General features: G+C 58.3%; 2 protein-coding genes across 2 annotated transcripts in view; one reads left to right on the top strand and one right to left on the bottom strand.

Moving 5' to 3' along the window:
* On the bottom strand, positions 1-9,453 carry CKMT1A (creatine kinase, mitochondrial 1A; the record flags this gene model as incomplete). Its single annotated transcript, XM_082005406.1, has 9 exons — positions 9,264-9,453; positions 3,565-3,763; positions 3,187-3,282; positions 2,847-3,068; positions 2,254-2,339; positions 1,110-1,233; positions 841-975; positions 339-464; positions 1-117 (listed from the first exon to the last, which is right to left on the bottom strand). Exons 1-9 carry the CDS (start codon positions 9,410-9,412, stop codon positions 1-3), a joined length of 1,254 nt encoding a protein of 417 aa, XP_081861532.1. The 5' UTR covers positions 9,413-9,453.
* Positions 9,454-15,755: 6,302 nt separating this feature from the next.
* Positions 15,756-18,232, top strand: part of PPIP5K1 (diphosphoinositol pentakisphosphate kinase 1) — a gene marked incomplete at its 5' end in the record, with an annotated part of 48,704 nt that continues 46,227 nt past the window's right edge. The window contains 3 exons of the mRNA XM_082005168.1: positions 15,756-15,902; positions 17,446-17,641; positions 17,731-17,821. Coding sequence (XP_081861294.1) covers positions 15,756-15,902; positions 17,446-17,641; positions 17,731-17,821 — 434 coding nt within the window. The remainder of the gene's footprint in view (positions 15,903-17,445; positions 17,642-17,730; positions 17,822-18,232) is intronic.

The raw sequence follows: 18,232 nt of genomic DNA, 5'->3' as shown, positions 1-18,232 counted from the left end.
TCAGTGCCGGAACTGTGGCACCGGGGAGGGGATGCGGATGTCCTGACCCTTCTCCAGCCGCCGCTCACAGTCAATCAGGTAGTTCACACCGTCTATCACCAGCTGCACCAGCTCCACCTGCACAAGGAGCACACACACCCTGACTCAGGGGCTGTCCTGGGAGCCATGCCAGCAAGGCACCCAGCTGGCCCTACTGTGTGAAGGGCAGGCGTTGCCACCCCCAGTCCCCACATGCTGGCCCCAGCACATGGCCCTGGAGCTGTTTGGGTGCTGTGGGCCTGTCATGCACACATGCTCCAGAACCTCCCTCCCCAAAAGCAGCTCTGCCCGGCACCCACCTCTGACTTCCCCAGTCGGTCCAGGTTGGAGATGTCAAAGACGCTGCCAGTAGCCGCAGTGTCCACACCGCCTGTCCCACGCTTCTGTAGCCGCAGGTTCTCCAAGATTTTAGGGAAGCGGCTATCCTGGTGTCCAGAGAAGGTGTCAGTACTCAGCAGGAGTACTCAGGACCATCAACAAGGGAGTCAGGGCTCTGCAGCTGACTGGTCCCTGGAGCAGCCCTCCCACCACTCACAGGACCCACTCAGTGGGCTTGTAATCCCTACAGGGAGCCCTGCCCTGAGCAGACTCAGGTTGACACCTGGGTTCCTGGCCCCTCCAGCTGCAGATGCAGGTGGGGGCTGGACCATACGCTCTGCTTCCTGGGGGAACCCGAGTGAGGTCAAGGGCCAGGTCCGATGCAGTCCTGCACCTCCCACATGGCTGGGCTCCCCGTGTCCCGGCAGCTGGGGTTCCCCACAGCCCTGGCCTGGCTCCCCACAAAACTGGCCATGGTAATACCTTGCTGAGCAGCGGCAGCTTGATGTGGACACCTGCTCGCAGCCCAGTGCCCAGGTTGGAGGGGCAGGTCAGGATGTAACCCAGCCGCTCGTTCCACATGAACTCCCAGCCTCGTTCCTGGATTAGCCGCTCCACCTGGGTTAGAGGCACAAGCAGTGGTTCAGCCCTGGCCGAGCGCAGGGTCCCAGCCCCGCAGCGGCCCTGCATGTCCCTGTCCGCCTATCTGCCTGTCCACAGGTCTGGCACAGCAGGGGCTGGCAGGTGCTCACCTCCTTCAGGCCCCGACAGAACCGCTCAAAGACACGCTTCATGTTGCCACCCTTCTCCATGGAGATGATGCGTGTGTGGTCCTCCTCATTGATCCAGATCAGGAAGGTCTTCTCATTGTTGTGCCTAGGGACAGGGCAGTATTCGGCTGCACTGGTGGCCGGCAGAGCCCCTGTGCCCATCTAGCCACCCACGCCAGCCCCAGCTGTGCCCCTTCTGCCCCTGTGGATATCGTGCCAGTGCCTGCACCCATGGCTGGGAGCGCTTTGCCAGAGCACAGCCCAGCAGCAAGGCAGACAGGCAGGAGATGCTCCTGGAGATGGGCCAGTGTGCATCCACACGCACTGCGGCAGGCGACGGGTCCTGGCCCCAGTGCCATGGATGCAGGCAAGCGCTGCTGGGGAGGAGCAGTGTGGTACCAGTGTGGTGGCAACCCTGCCTGGACTGGGGACAGGAGCACATCTGCACAGCGCAGGCAGCAGGAGGGGACTGTGACGCACGGGGTACACGTTGGGATGCTGTGTTAGGGGGTGGGTGGAGCTGGGGACCATGTGTGCTGTGGAGGTGTTTTCCATGAGGCTGCTATAAAGGTGCTGTGCCAGCAAGGGCGGTGTGGGCAAGTGCGTGTGCCGGCTGTCACTCTGCGGGTGCGTGGGATGCTGTGTGGGATGTGCATGGCTGTGCAGAGATGCTGGAAGGTAGCAGTAAGATGCAATTGTGGCAGGATAAGTTTGGGGGCACATAGAGTGTGCAGAGAGCCAGGAAGAGCACTGGGGATTGCCTGGGGAGCAGAAGGCAGTTACAGGTTTTTGGCAGCCTAGAGTGCAAGGTGCTGCAGAATGGTGAGGGCAAGCAGGACTGACAGCAGGGGCTGGCTCTGAAAGTCCTGCTTCTTAGGAGGATGCTTGTGTATGGAGTGGCTGGCTGCTGACTGCAGTACACAAGAGGATCCCAGGTCAGGCGTGAGCAGAGAGCCCAGGTCTGTGGCCACAGAACCTGGAGTGAGCGCAGCCCAGAGATGCCGGTGCCGCATGTGCTGGGGTCTGTGGTTCGGCGAGCATGGCGGGGTGGGGGCAGGTGGCCAGAGCAGCAGTGTCTCTCGCCTTTCTGCCCTGCTGACTGCTTGATGCCAGGGCAGATCCTCACCAGATCCCTCGGGCGTCGGGCCAGTCCCGGGCCATTCCTGCTGCTGTCAGGAGCGGGGACACCGGCTTGTCGAAGAGGAAGTGGTCCTGGAGGGAGGGAGAGTGCAAGGGCTCGCCAAGGCTGCATGGCCGGTGCCAGGGCACCCTGTTTCACTGGTCCCAGCCTGCCACGCAGGTGATGCACTGTGGCTGTCCCAGGCAGGGCAAGCTCACTTGCTGTCCCTGCCTTCCTGGCCAGGGAGGCAGAAGGCTGCTGGTACACAGCCCACCCCATACCAGGTGCCGGTGGGGCACCAGCCATGTGCCATGAGCCTGCCTTCCCCAGGCATGGGCAGGGACATAGTGAGAGCCCGAGGGGGCCATGAGCTGCTGGAGCTGTGTTCAGCAAGCTCCATCCTCCCCTGGCTCGGGAGGGCTGAGCAGCTCCGTGAGCACTGTCTGCATCATGGGGTTGGCCTTGCTGGGGAAGGGGGTCCTGGGCAGGGGCTGCGGGGCTGGGAAAGGAGAATACGGCCTCCGAGGCAGGCAATGCAGGGGACGGGGTCCTGCTCTGTGGGCACCTGGAGTGGCTGACCAGGAGCTGCACCAACTCACATCAATGAGCTGCTGTTGCTCCTTCTCCGTCATCTCGCTGAGGCGGTAGTACCGGCCTGCCAGGTCTCCAGTGAGGCCGTTCAGCGCCTCCACGGCCACCTTCTCCACCTCTCGCCGCTCAGCGCGGGTGCAGGCTGGTGGCAAGCTCAGCCCGCGGATGCTGCGCCCAGTCCGGACCCGGGACGAGAGCACGTAGCGCTCATCAAAGTGGCCAAACTTTATCTGGAACAGACACGAGCCATGGGGTGCTTACAGGGCAGCACTGGTGCTGGCAGGGGCCAAGTCCCCTAAGGCCCAGGGAAGGGCCCCCATGTGCAGCACTGCTGTGCGGCTCGCGCACCTTGGTCGCATCCAGGTCTGTGGTGTGCTTCATGGTGCGGGGGTTGTATCCATTGTGCCGGTCCTGAATCACGGGGTCAAACAGGTCAGAAAACACCTGGAAGCAAGCGGGATGATGAGCAGCACTGCAGACCTAGCACCACACAAAGCCCCTGCCACAGGCTTGGCGCAGTCCTGCCATCGCAGGGGGGCTGCAGAGAGTGGCTGGGAGCCGTGGCGCATCCTGCAATGCAATGGCTATCCACAGGACTGATGCTGCAGGAGGAGGTGGGCAGTAACATCCCAGGCTGCTGGATGTACTGCAGGTACTGGGACTCCCCTGGCTACTGCAGGCACCCTGGAGAGCCTGGAGCATGGCAGGACTCTGGCTGCCACTCACCTCATAGGTTTCTTCATCGCCAGCTACCATGCCCACAGTCTTGATGAAGGGGTGACCGGGATTGTCGACACCTGTCTGGATGCACTGGTCCAAGGTCCAGCCATTTGGGGTTGCCTTGTCACAGAGCCTGGCATAGATGGCTGGTGTCAGGCTGCTGGCCATGCAGTTGTTGTGCTTCCGCAGGTCTGGGTACTCGGCGCTGTGGGAGGAGAGACCAATGAGCCCTTTGGGGCCAGGGGACCCCAGAGCTCGTACCTCTGCCCCACAGAGACCCTCAGGGCAGGTGTAGGCAGGGGAGCTCTGGGAGGAAGGTCAAGCTGCTCTGCTTGACCACACCAGCAAAAACCAGCTGGGAGCAGGAATGCAGTCTCTGGCATCACACAGCAAGGGCAGAGAGCAACCTGAGCTGAGGGCTGACATTGCCACAAGGACAAGAGTCCACAGGCAAATCTGGAGCAGTTGTTAGGGTGTGACTCCTTATCAGCCGCGTACCAGGGCCCTGGGGTTGGGAGAGCTTGCTGGGTGAGCGGCGGTGGCCACGTCAGCTGCAGCCCCACACTTGTGCACGGGCAGCTGGCAGGAGCCTGTGTGCTGAGCTGCCAGGGCAGCCAGGCCGTGGAGGGGAGGTCTTGCTCCCCCTCTCCTCCCCGGGGCTGCCCCGATGCCAGCTCAAAAGAGGGTGGCTGCTCCCGCTGCCCCTTCTGCCCAGCACCAGGGTCTGCCCATGCAGTGAGCAGGGGAGGCAGGGCATGCAGCCTGCAGGGGCCCTGGCGTGCCTGGCCCCTGGGCCCCAGCTGGGTGCCACGACCTCCCATCCCTTCGCCCCCAGATGCCGCAGGGTGGGAGATTGGTTGACCCTGATCTGTAGCCGGTGGGAACCGCACTTCTCTGGCACAGTTTATTGTATTAGGGGGATGCTTTCCTCTAATCAGCTTAGCGGGAGGCCGTCCCCTGACCTCATTCCCACTTTAGACGGGCTTTGTGCTTGTTCTGCTCTCACAGGGGGGATTGGCAGGGCAGGACCCCAACAACACTCTCCTTGGCCAAATCCCTCCTGCTGGGAGGTAGTGCCTCTGCTTGCCTCAGTGGGACGGGACTGGCCCTTGTCAGCCCAGGTGACTTAGCTGGTGGCTGGACAGGGTCTTGCAGCCCTGGGGATGCCTGTCTTCTCTTCCAGGAGGGACACTGCCTTGTGTGTGTGGGGTCCATATGGGAGAAGAGAAGCTAGGGCTAGTACAGGTCCAGGTCAGTGGGAGCAACAGCCAGCCACCATTACCAGCAGCGAGCCCTGGCACCCTCCTGGTGCTCAGGTCCTGCTCCTGGGTTGAGAATCCACACAGGGCACTGGGTCTGGCTGCCAGCACCTGGCCCCTGTGCTGCAATGCAGAGTGCCATCGCTGCTGCCGCCTCCTCCCCTGTGTCTGCAGGCCAAGGAATGTGCGTTGGCCCTTCGCCTACGGCTTGGCTACTGCTGTGGCTTCCTGAGCTTCCCAGAAAGAAAGGGAGGTAGGGCTTACATTGTCTGCTCTGCGTAGGGAAGCACACTGCTCCAGCCTGGACCAGTGCAAGGAGGCATTTGCTCCAGGCAGGAGCTCGCCCCAGGCTGTGCAGGCTGAGGGCTGCTCCCCCAGCCCACACACATATCTGTGCTGTGGGAGATGCTCCAGTTCAGAGGCTGAATCATCATATGTGGGATGCAGCCTGCCCCAGTCTCCCGCACTGCTCCTGCACCTGCTGTCAGCTGGCTACTGACCCATGTCTCCCCAGGGCGAGACACGCGGGTAAGAAGCATTTGCTGATCAGAATGGGACACTTGGACTCTTCCCTGCCCCCAGCACTGCTAGTGCCTCCTGGCATGCCAGGGCCACAGCCTGCCTGCTGTGCTTTCCACGCTGGTGTCAGGCGACTACATCCAGGGAGCCAGCAAAGGCTGCTAAGGGAAGCAAGCTTACTGCCAGCAAGCAGAAGACTTCTGTAGGTTTAAGCATGCTGTCTGCTATGGGCAGCCTGTACCTTCAGTGAAGTGTTCAGAGAGTCCAAACCTCTGAGACTCTGGCCCCTGCCTGCAGAGTCTGTGCCTGCTGCAGTGCTGATTTGGCTCCTGGCCTCAACACGCGCTCCCCCAGAACAGCCCTGCATCACAGCCAGCAAATCTGGGGCATCTCTTGTCAGCCTTGCTGGAGCACCCAAACTAAGCTAGAAGGTGCTAGGATCAGCAGGGCAACGCGGGGTGAAGGTGCTGAATAGCCAGTGCTGTGCTCACGAGACTGCCCATTCCTGCAGCTCAGGCTGCATCCCGGGCTCCCACTGTGCTCTCCTGTGTGTCCAGGTGTCCTCTGCCACAAGCATGAAGGTGACACTGCACTTGGCCTTACTGGGGCTGCCTTGGCCCCCAAAGCTCATTTTTAAATTATGACCCTTTCAGCACCATCTTTTGTTTCTGGTGCTACGTGGCTGAGTGATAGGGTGGGCTCCCTGCTCCAGCTCCCCCCGTCCCCGGCTCCCCAGCCGCAGAGGCTGGAAGCGTTTTCAGCGGAAGGTGGATGTCTGCCAGGAGCACAGGCGTGGGTGCTTTGCTACCACCCGTGCTGTCCCGCGAGGCAGCGCAGCGCCGCCGTCCTGCCTGTGACCTCAGGGTGCAGCTGCCTGCAGCAACTGCCCTCTCTGCCCTTGTGCAAGGTGGTGCTTCACCCAGGAAGAGGCCTGCTAAGTGCTCAGCAGGTATTACTAGTCTGTCTACTGACTGGGCAGCCTCTCCAGGAGAAGCAGCTCCCTGCCATCTCCCCACGGCTCTTCACTGCTCATCCAGTGCCCTTCCTGGTGTCACTGGCTCTGCAGGTGCCCACACTGATGGCAGCCTCTGGGGAGGCGTGGGGCCATGTGGGGCAAGCAGCGTGGACCCTTGCGCAGTGGCGGCGGGCAGGAGGAGCCGGGCGCTGGCAGGCTGCTGCGGGCAGTGGAGCATGCAGCTTGTTTATGCAGGGAGGAGGGGCTCGGGCTTTGTGTGGAGACACTTTGGCGGGGAGCCCCAGCGTGATCATCCAAACGTGGCGCTGTGCCTTGTGTGGGACCCTGCCTGGCAGCGGGCACATCCGTGCCCATGTCTCCTCTGGGGGGGAGGTGCCCGTGTGTGGGCATTTGCACTGCGATGCCTCTGACGAGCGGCTGTGGAGTGCCGCTCAGATTCCTCAAGGCTGTTGAGAATGTCTCTCGTTATTTAACTTAAAGACTAGAGGAGCAAAATCCCTGGGTGGGTTGACTCGACCCCACACAGTGGGATGCTGCAGCTCACCCATGGGGCTCTGTCCAGGCTCTTTTCAAGTGTCAGCACCATCACAAAACCATTCCCAGCTGAACAGATCCTCCCAGGAAGCTCATTTTAGAGCTTCTCAGCCACATTCCCTACCTTGATTTCATCCCCTTCTCCAGACTCACATCAGCCCCCTCCTTCCCACAGATGGTGCCTGGTAGTTCCTCCCTCCCCATCCTTGTTTTCAGCATCAGTGTTCTGACCTGCTGTTTTTCCCCAGCCACCAACCCTGCCACAGCAATGCCTTTGCAGCATGGGCCGCCTGGCCTCTGTCCCTAGCCGCAACAAGGACACAGCCAGTGTTTTGTGTGCACAAGGGGACACTTGTGCGTCCAGGTTTAGCAGAGACAGGCCAGCTCTCCTCAGACCCTGGTGCCCTTGCTCACAGGAGCTGGACACGGCAGGGTGCCTGCCTTTCTTGTGCCAGACAGCAGTTCTCACAGGTCCCAATGTTTTTCCTTCACCATCCTTACTCAGTGAAAACCCGATGTCTGTGGCGCTGCAGTTGTTCTGAAAGCTTGAAAATACAACCTGCTTGGACATCCAGCCTTCATCATTCTTCAAATTCACTCTCTCCCCCTCCCCTTGTTTCTGTGGCGTGACCCAGCACATCTGAGCCCCCAGTGCTGGCTCTCAACACATGGCTTTCTGCACGAGCAGGGCTTTCAGCCTGCAATGCAGCACAGCGCCGCTCTCTCACTGCAGGATGTTTGGTGCAGGGATTACAGCAGCCGCATGTGTTTGGAGCAATAACGTGCTGCCTCCTTTCTCACTCTGCTCCTTTACTGTGCACAGTCTCTGCCAACATCAGGATGGGGACAAAACCCCGATCCTCGCCTTCCTGACCGGCCTCTGACCTGTGCCAGGCTGAGCAGCTGGTGCCAATGCAAAGTGGAAGGACCAGCTGGTGGCTGCCACGTCCCTCTCCCCTCCCAGCCCTGTCCCTACCCTGCCCAGACCTTGTGAGGCACAGGCAGCTCCTGCCTCCAGCCCTCATCTTTTTCCTTGGCCCTCCACGCTCTGGGGCCTCAAGGCCTCTGCTTCCTCATTGCTACAGCAAGCAGCAGTGAGCGGAGCAGCGGTAACACCTCCACCTATGGCAGCGAAGTGCCCGGCCCTCCTGGGCCCAGCCAGGCTCCCCGGGGCAGCCCTTGGCAGAGAGCAGTTCGAAGGGGCAGCGACACGAGACCTTCTGTGCTTAAGCTTGAACCTTAGCACCGCTCTGCAGCTGTGACACTTATCTGGCTTAAGGGATCAGGCACAAGTTGTGTAAATAGGGCCAGCGGCTCTTGCAGAGCCAGTATTACCCCAAAAGAACCCCTAAGCCAGGCCACTGCTGTCCATGCTCCTTCCTGGCCCTGTTCGGCCCTGTGCCCACCTCCCAGGAGTCCTGATTGCATATCTCAGGGCTCATCTTCATCCAAAATTGGCCCACAGGCTGGGGGCTGCCTTCTCAGCACCTGCAGGCCCTTCCAGTTCTCCCTTTAAAACCTGCCCCTGAGATGGAAGAGCGAGGACCTGCCAGGAAACCTTGTCTTTTAAATAGAGAAGTCCCCGTCCCAAAGGCAGGCATGTGGGAAGGCTGGTACAGCCAGATGGGGTCAGGCCAGGAGCTGCTGCCAGCCCCCGGGGGCTGCCGAGGAGCCTCTGTCTCTGTCTGACACCAGCTCTTGCAGACGGAGCTCCTGGATGTTTTGCCAGCAGGAGAAAATGAACCCATTTGCTCCGTCCTGTTCCCACCAGGACATTGGCAAGTCTTCCCTGGCTCCTCTGACAACTGGGCCGAGCCTGGGGTGTATCCTCACCTGTGCGGGCTTTCCCGGCGATGCTGCCCGGCCAGGCTGCCCCATCTCCGTGACGGCCTCCCTGAGTGCCCCAAGCCCCCAACCCTGCTGGCAAGCAGTGTTGCCCTCCCGCTCCCGCCCGTCCCGGGCTGGCGGCGCAGCGGCTGGTCCCGGTGCTCCACGACCGCCCAGGGCCGCCGGCAGACTCGGGGCTCCCAGCCTGGACAGCCGCCGGACGGACGTTGGCGGCCGGAGCCGACCCCCGGGCACGGGGATGCGCCCGAGAAGGCCCCCGCAGCCCGCACGGCTCCGGCTCAGCGCGGGTCCCGTGGCGGGGCCCGGTGGCAGCCCGGCCGGCGCGGGGGGGACGGCACCGGCGCCGCGGCGGCACCAGCCCGCGGCGCCGGCGGCTCCGTCCAACACGGCCGAGCGGTTCGGTTCCTGCGCGTCCGCCCCGCCGCCCCCATGAGCCGCCCTGGGGCCCCCTCCCCGGCTGGAGCTCGGGGGCAGCCCCGCGCCCTCCCCGGTGCCAGTGCCGCGGGGACCGGCTCCCGCCCGCGCCCGCCGCCCCCCGCACGTGCGCCCCCGCAGCCCGCGCCCGGTACCTGGGCGGGTAGCGCCGCCGCTGCCGGTCGCCCGCGCTGACCGTGTCCCGGGCGAGCAGGAAGCCGGCGGCGAGGGAGCCGGCGCCCACCATGGCCAGGAGGCCGGCGGAGCGGCGGGCGGAGAGGGCGCGGGCGAAGGTGCTGGCCATCGCGGAGCGGCGGCGCGGCGGAGCGAGCGCGGCGGGGCCGGAAGGCGGACGTGATGGGAATGGGAACGGGAATAGGAATGGGAACGGCGGCGGCGGCAGGGTGCGCGAGGGGCGGGGAGCCGGCCGGGCACGGGGGGGCCTTAACGGCACCGCCACCTGCTCGGCCGCCCCGCCCCGCCCCACCCGCCGCCCCGGGGCCGCTGCCGCCTTCAGCACCGCGCGCCGGACAGCGCCGGAGGGGCGGCTGCGCCCGTGCCGGGCCCCGCACGGGGCCCCCGCCCCGCGCCGCGGTGCGGGCGCGCACGGCACAGCACGGCGCAGCCCGCGGCGGCGAGGGTGCGGCCGGGGCAAAGTCCGCACACCTGGAGCCGGGAGCGGCGAGCACGGCTCTTGGACGGCCCGGAGCCGCGCATGGGCTGCGGCCCGGGATGGGTCGCGGGGCCGGCGGCCGGTTCTCGGCGGTCACCGGCCCTCCCGTTGCGCTCCGTGCCGCTGCCCGGCGCCGGGCGCTCCCTCCGCGATCCCCGCACGCCGGGACAGGGCGCTCGGCCCGCGCACCCCGTGCCCGCGGAGCCAGCGGTGCTGCACCCGCGGGGCAGGGAGCGCGCCGCGTTCCGCCGCCGTAGACCCCGCGGGACGGGAGCGGCGGCGGGCGCTGCCCGGGGCGCGCTGCCCGGCTTCTCTGGCGCACTGGGAACGGCCGCCGGGCACAGTCGCGCCTCCTGCCCGGGGTCCCGCGGCGCGGGGGCGGTCCGCGCGGCGCGGTTGCCGTGGTAACGCGGGACCCGGCGGCGCTGCCGATACCCGTCGCTGGGCCAGCGCCCCACGTGCGCGCGGCACGCCCGGCCGCGCAGCGGTCCCCTCCACCGCCGCCAGAGGCCGCCACGCACCGCCAGCCTGGGGCCCAGCCAGCCCGCCCCCCTCCCCGCCGATTGGCTGGCTGCGGCCGTCAGCAGGTCGTGATTGGTCGGCGGCAGCGCCGGCAGCGCAGGGTGCACTCGGAGGCCGCAGGTGAGCGGAGGGAAATGGCGGCGTCCGGAGTGGCGCCCCCTGCTGCCGCCAGCGGGGTGCCGGGGCATCCCCGGTGCGCCGGGTCCGAGCCCGAGCCTAGGGCCGGGGCGGGAGGCAGGAGGCGCCGGGCCAGGGAAGGAAAGCGAAGGGGGTGTGGGGCGGCCGGCCGCGCCGCTGCTGGGCCCAGCTCGTTGGCGACTGCCGGTGAGCACCGGGTAGGTGGCAGCGGCGGCCCCGTGGCGAGGCGCGGCCCCGCCGCCCCCCGCGGGGCTGCCGCGGCTACCTGTGCCGCCTGCTCCCTGCCACCCGCCTGGGTATGCCGGGCCCGGGGCGTCTGGCCTCCCCCGGCGCGCCTGCCCCGCGGCACCGAGCGCGGCGCAGGAGCTGCCGCTCGGCGGAGGGCGCAGCGGGCCGGGCCGAGCGCTGGGCGCGGCGCTGCGGCGGCGCTGCCCGGGAGGGCCGGTGGGGCGGGGCCGTGGCCCGGCCCTGCCACGGCTGAGCGGGCCTCGCAGACCCTCCCGGCCGCCGCGGGGTCTCGCGAGGAGGAGGCGGCCCGGCGGGCTGCCGCGGGTTGGCCTGTCCCTGTCCGTGTCCGTGTCCGTGTCCGTGTCCGTGTCGGTGCAGCCCGGCCTAGCGGCGCCGGTGCGTCCGCTCGGCGCTGGGGAGGCTCGCCGGGTGCTGGGCTGCTTGCGGCCGCGGCGCTCTGCCCCGGCCGGGCCCCGGTAGCTGCCCCCGGAGGAGGAGCCGCCTCCCTGCTCCCCCGGGGCCGCCGTCCCGCCGCGCCGCTGCCCCCGGCCTCCCGCCTGGAAGCCTTCGGGAAGGCGCCCGAGCCGGACGGGTTGGGGATTGTGTCTGCATCGCCCACAGGGTGTGCGGGAAGGGTAGAGCGGCCGTGGTTCGTTGGTTAATAAACCTCTATTAACAGTTACAGTCTCAGAGAAATTCTGATGCTGTGAAGTTTCACACTTAACAATCTCATAAATCTCATGGAAAAAAATCATCAGTCTCCTAAGGCAAGGATTGATCTTACTGCTACAGTTGCTATGTGAGCAACATAGTGCTTGTTCAGATGTCAAAGTGATAAGCCAAGAGGTTTTACTAAATTTGCAAATGGCATTGTCTAGCAGAAGGAGCTCCTGGTCAGGAAACATGAAATGTTTCCACCGTTGCTATACTCTGTCTAGGTTTGAAGATGCTGATAGACTTGTAGTTGCCAAAAGTGCTGCTTGAACAGGCAGAACTGTATGTTTAGAAGCTTGACTTTAGCTTCCTGCTTGTGAACACACTGAACTGCTATGCTAATAGAACATGGAGAGCTTTCTTTGATACACCAAGTCCAAATAGCTTTTAATTATTAACTCTGGAATAGGTGTTCTTCTTCTTCTGAAGCCATTAAGTGTCTATGATAAGAGTACAGCTTTCACCTTTTGTATGTAAGTATGTAATTAACCTTAATACAGGTAGTCCTTTGTGACAGTGGGGGTAATTCTTTGGGCAAAGGTACTTCACTGATGAAGGCCTACGTTTTCAGGGTTGTTTTTAATTTGTTTGTTTGGGTGGTTTGTTTTTAGTGCCCACAGCAGTTTCAGGTGGTTCAACAAGACATGGCCAGCATTAGTATTTTAAAATGCCAGCTATGTGTATTCTTAAAGGTTACAATCCTGCAAGTTACCTGACTTGGCTTAAATCAGGCTGTGGGTCTATAATCATCCTTGCAGCCTGTCTGCATGCAGTGGTACCCTGTACTCCTCAGACCTCCCGCCTAATGCTTCCCACAGGCCCCCTGGGGTGTGCAGGCCTGCTGTCCACTCCTAGAGCTGCCTCTTCTACCACCTGTGGCTGCTGCCACCAACGATGTGGTTAGCCTTGCTTGGGTGCTGCAGCCCTTGTCCTTCAGCCCTCTGCTGTAGGGATTGTGCTTTCAGATCATGCATCTGTACCTCTAACGGGCTTTGTTTAAAAAACGAAGTGAAACAAAAAAACAACACCCAAACCACTCATTTAGCGGTTAATGCTGTACTGAGTACCAAGTTAACACAAGACCTTCTCTCTTACATTTCTGGTACCTCAGAAGTGGGGCACAAAGAATAAGTCTCTTTACTCTGTGAACATCCTTATCTGAACAGCGCCAGAACGATCTGCTGGGGAACTGGAAAACAATTTACTTTCTCATTTCTTATCACTTATACCGGGCAGTCTAGGGAGCTGAATTAGTCCCAGGACACTTAGAGCAAGGTCTATGTCTCAGTTTCAGGTTGTGTGTCAGCAGCTTCTGATTGCCGTTAGGTGATTATGGTAACATTTGGTATAATTGTGTAGCAGATTATAGCTGCCCTTCTTGGAAGAGAGTGCAAGAATGTCTTTAACTGTAGCTGTTGGAGTATACTTCCTCATGTATCTGTGATGGGACTAGCAAGCCTGAATATTCCGTACTCAAAGCCAGAACCATCTTCACCTTTTTTGTGTGTGCGCCAGAGCCGTGTTAATGCTTTTGTCTCTCTTGGACAATACAGCCAGCAGCATTAACACTTAATTTTCTTGCTGAGATTCGTGAGAGGTAAGATCTGTAGCACTCAGCAACTGGGGACTGGTCTGAATATATGACCTCTAGGAAAAGTTAGCTCTGGAAGCAATGAGAATGATGCAGAACCATCAGCATCGTGTACTGTCAGCACCTCTCGTAGCTCTAGGTTTGAAGAAAAGAAGTAATAGTGAGGCGGTGGTGTGGGCTGAGCGCTGTACAGGAACCTTGCTGGTACCCTTTCTGTAAGGGAGTTGCCACCTTCCTGGCACATAAACTCTTTGATAGCCCAGCACTAGAACTGATTCAGGTGTGTTGGCAAAACCTTATATTATTAGCCTTTGATACCACTTAGAGCTCCACTTGCCTGTTTCCCTTTAAGAGCAACAGTCTGTCTGAGTTTTAGATGACTTAGCTATGCCTGTAGCTAAAAGTTCTGTTTCATCAAGAGTGTGTAGTCTCTGTTGGTATAGATCTAGTCAGCTAAGGGATCTACTTTAAGCAGAAACTTGAAAAAGGTTTTGCTTATACCCTTTCCCTTTCCCCACACCAGAAACAACCTGAGATCATAAGGCTTTCCCTGTTAACACCAAGGGCATGCCTGATGCATCAGTAACCATCAGCTTCAGTGAGGCTCTAAGTTTTTACCTGGTTCGAGTATGACCTGTCATGGCCTCTGGAAATAGCTACAAAGCAAGGCAGAAGCTTTTTTCTATGATAGGAGCAGGAGTGTAGAGAACTTGTTGCTTTCTTAGTTCTTAGGGCAAAGGTTTTCCTACTGCTTGATCTGTTTTTTCCAGGAGGGAGGGGAGAGTAAGGGATTGGAGAAAACAACCCTCCTCCTCTTCTTGCATGGTTTACTTAATTAAATCATCAGCCATCAAGCTGATAGTGTACTTGCTAAAGTCCTAGTTCTGTGCTGGCATGCTGAGGCAGCAGGGCACAGGAATGAAAATGGTTCCTGAGCATGTTGGGAATCTGACTCTCGTCCTCATGTAGAAATAGTAGGGCTATATGGAGCACACAGTAAAATGCCTGTATAGCCTGGTCTGCCATCGCTGTTGCTCCCACCAGGAGAGAGCACCGATGGTGAATTAGGACTTTAACTCTTGCTGATGGGGACACTTTTCTGTGCTGTGTGTGTACTGTGCCTCAAGGTTTGCATGGGAGCAGGCAGCACTGGGCTTGGTGCACAAGCGGAAGACCGGCATGAGCTGGAAGTGAGGCAGAGGAGATCGTTCTTGGTGTGGTAGGTGCAAAGTCCAGGCTTCCTGTGTCATCTCTCTGGTTCCCGTTGGGTTGGTGTTGGCTCTGCCAGTAGATCCAGCATGGTAACTGATGGGCTTGCTGTTGAACCAGTGCCTGGTAGCGTGGCTGCAGGACCTTATCCAGTGTGTTTCTGCTCAGGTGCTTTCTCTGAGTGCTTAGCTATTACATATCCTGTCATCTCTGGGAGTGTGTGCAGCCTTCCTGCATGGAGGCGTGCTTTATTTTTACCCTTATTTCCAAAGGGGATTTCACAAGCAGCTGGATTGCTCTGTGTGTTTCTTTTGCCAGTTCCCACCCTACTCAGATGGATTAAGGCAATCTCCCTCCGTTGTTCCTGGTGGGGGGATTCTCATCTATCGTGAAACCGTGCTGGCAGCAGGCCGATGGCGTTTGGGTGTGCCTCCTCTGCTCTGTGAAGAAGAGCAGCCAGAGGACTGGGAACTGACAGCTGTATGTGGCAGCATAGTCTCCTATGGTGTACTGTCTGTAAGGGACAGCATACTCAAGAGAGAAGGAAATACAGTAACCCTCAGTCTGGGGAATGCTGGAAATCATGTGAGAGCATGAGAAGCAGTGGCAAAGACTGTCTCATGTCCATTTTTAGGAAGTACTTAGTAACATGAGGTGTTCACAATGTCCTCTTCTCAAGGTTGCACTTATTTACATGGGAGGAATGCTTTTCATCACTTTATAGTTGGGGAAAACACGGTAAAGGGCAACCGCTTGACATTTATGAATGTGCAGCTATGGTCACAGGTGACAGCTGTGTCCTTGGTGTGTACAGGTCATGCGTACTGTGTATTCAAACTCTGTCACTTCTGCGGCAGACAGTAAGAGACACACTCCTTCCCTGGCGTTTATAAAGCATAGCTTGTATCCTGATAATCAGCTTCCAGAGCCAGCTTGCAAACCCGGAAGCCCTGACCTGCAACCCAACTATTGCTGATGCTTCTATGTCCTCTTTCCCTGCCAAAGAGTTGTCACTTCTTCCTTTTCCCTCCTCCCTGCAAACTCATGTACCTCTCAAACTGGGCTCTTTTACTGTAGGTCTTCTTGAGCTGAAAGGATGAAAATTGGCAATTGGAAAGTCATTATCACTGTCCTAAACTTCATCCTAACTTCTGGAGTCCCCGTTGATGTCTTTGGGTGTACGAGCCTGCGAGAGCCTCGACTGTCCCCTTCCATGATTTAGACAGCGGCTTGGAGCATGCATCATTGTAAGGTTTACATGGTTTTAGTGCTGGTGGTGACACTGTGCCTTTTCCAGTTCATGCAAAAGGGTTAATTCCACCATGGGGCTGCCTATCTAAAACAATCCTGAATCCCGGATCCCCTCCCACCCCGAGGGTCTCCTCCTGCTCCCTTCTTTTGTGCTGGGCAGCGTGTCCCTGGGCTCACTCATGCCAGAGCAGTCCCTGCCCTCCCCACCACCACCTGCTTCCAGTAGTGCAGCTGGCCCCTGGCTTGCTCTGTATCTGACCTTCTCTATCCCTTTTTGCACACTGTGATTCCAGAGCGGGATGGTTCGCCACCGAAGCTGCAATGTCGTCCCTGACGACCTCCAGTGAGGGAGAGAACTCCACTCCCAGGTTTGTTGTCGGTTCCAGGGATGATGAGACAGACTTTCTGGGATCAAACATGAAGACAGACGAAACTGATTTCTTTGAAGATGATGAAGAGGAGGAGTCGGTAAGGAGGTCCCGGCGTTCTGGGTTGGAGTGTCTGTGCAGAATTCCTGGATCTCAGCCAGGGTTTGTGTGGTTGCTGCTGAGGCCACAGGCAGTCAGGACTTCAGGCTGTGTAGCACAACTGTGGGGAACGGCAATGTCATTTCTGACAGGACATATTGCACTGTCATGCTGCCATACTTGCTGCCTCATGCTGCAGTAAATCCTAGCCTTTTGGTTGCAGGTCTTTTTCAGGTACAATAGTGGATTTCTTTGTCCTAGCAACTTAACCCTGACACTCCTGTAAACTTTTCTGTTTCACCAGCGAAATTTTTGAGAAAAACTCTGGGAACTGTGAAAAGGGAAAAGGTGTGTCTGTAGAAAGGAAGCATTTATTATTTTCTGTAACTGCCAGGAACAGGATGCAGAAAGGAGAATGATCTCCAGCTCCTGACTGCTTTTGGCCCATATTCAGTGTTATATTAAGTGTTACATTTGCTGTTCTGCATGTGGGATTTGGATGCTGCAGGGACGTTGCTGCTGGCTGTGCATATTGCTGGGACCATATGCCAGTGCAGTGGTGGTTTTGAGTGCCTCTGTACCTTGAGTCTCCATTGGTTGTTGACCTAGGAGCCCACACAGGCTTCCTTCAAACCCACACGGTGTTGTGTACTTTGATGCTCAGTGAGGAGCTATTTATCAAGTATGGTGAAGGATTTGCAAACCCTTTCACTTCCCAGATTTTTTTTTTTTGCTGTGGAACCTTGGCTTTGCAAGTCAATGCTGTGACTTCTAAAGTCTCAGCTTACAGTTTGAAGCCACAATTGTTTATGCTGGGTAACCCGCAGTCCTGTGTGTATCACTTCAGATGATCTCACAGAATTAATCTGTCAGGAAAATACCCAGTCTGCTGTTTCTAGATGGTGACAGACAGTCCACCACAGACCTTAGCCTGTTCCTCTGTTACAGTTACCAATGCTTTTTGAATGCATACCTTCTCTCTTGACTTATTCAACTTAACTCCGTCCCACTGGATCTTGTTGTACCTTTGTCAGATATATGGAAGAGCACTTGGTACTGTTTCTCTTCATAGCTACTTACTGTTGTAATCTCCCCTTCATTTTCTCTCAGATAAGACAAACAGACTGAGCTTCTGGACTTTTTTGCTATAAAACATTTGCGGCTCTTCTCTGAGCCTGTCTAAGTCTACCAACTGTCTTGGTGAGTTATGGGCCAGAGAACATGATGTGGGATTCCAGTCCCTGCTGCTTGTTCAGGTGCTAGATATTTATTTCTGACCTTAGCATTAGTGCCCAGTAAAAGGAGAGGGTACATACTACCTGGAAAAGAAGTGGTTGTTTTGGGCTGCTCCTTAATGATGTCCCCCAGTAGACCCTAGTGGGAGCTGGAAGTGTGTATGGGTTTGAGTCCAGCAAGAGCTGTGAGTCCATAAAATTGGAATAAAATCCCTTGTTTGTCCTGCATTGCTGCATTTCTACAGTGTTACAGTTTAAATTCAGTAAAGTAGTTGACTCTGCACTAAACTGATCTCTGTCTTCCCTTAGCCACCTGAACGACAGATTGTGGTTGGAATATGTGCCATGACCAAAAAGTCAAAGTCAAAGCCCATGACACAGATTCTGGAGCGTCTGTGCAAGTTTGAATATATCACAGTGGTGATTATGGGGGAAGATGTTATTCTGAATGAACCGGTGGAGAACTGGCCGCCTTGTGACTGCCTAATATCATTCCACTCCAAAGGTAAAAAGTCTATGGCTGGCCTTGGCCTACTTGAGATCTGGGAAAGAGAGCTTCTACTCATTCTTCCCCCTACCTTCCCTGTGTTTCAGGATTCCCCCTGGATAAAGCGGTTGCTTATGCCAAGCTGTGCAAGCCATTTCTGATTAATGACCTCGATATGCAGTATTATATCCAGGACAGGTAGGTGTCTCTGATCCACTAAAGCTTCTCTCTTCCTTTGGCTAATTCCTCTCCTCAGCATGCTGTGCAAACTTCTTCCTGGCCACAAGCAAATGAGTGAGATGGGGAGGGAGGGGACCTTAACAGTGGCTTTTACGGGTTGTTTCTCCAAAACATGGAGAGGAATAGATTTGGGGGTAAAAAATTGAGACTTGGCATGTTTCGTTTTCTGGTACAAATATCTTGTAAGGAATGGCTAGATGAAGTAGGATGTGAAGAGGTCTCACAGGTGAGACTCTCACAAGTAAGACAAAAAGGCTAGTCTCTGAGTAGGAGAGCCAAGTAGTGGGATGGGGTTCTGGGACAGAAAGTGGGAGCAAGGCCAGATCAGATTGTGAGGAGGGCATGTACATCAGGCACTTCAGGAAGCTT

This window comes from Phaethon aethereus, assembly GCF_964289735.1.
Source record: "Phaethon aethereus genome assembly, chromosome: 12".
In the NCBI taxonomy this organism is placed as follows: Eukaryota; Metazoa; Chordata; class Aves; order Phaethontiformes; family Phaethontidae; genus Phaethon; species Phaethon aethereus.
The sequence above is the reverse complement of the archived record's forward strand: the minus strand, read 5'-3'. Positions and strand labels throughout refer to the sequence as shown.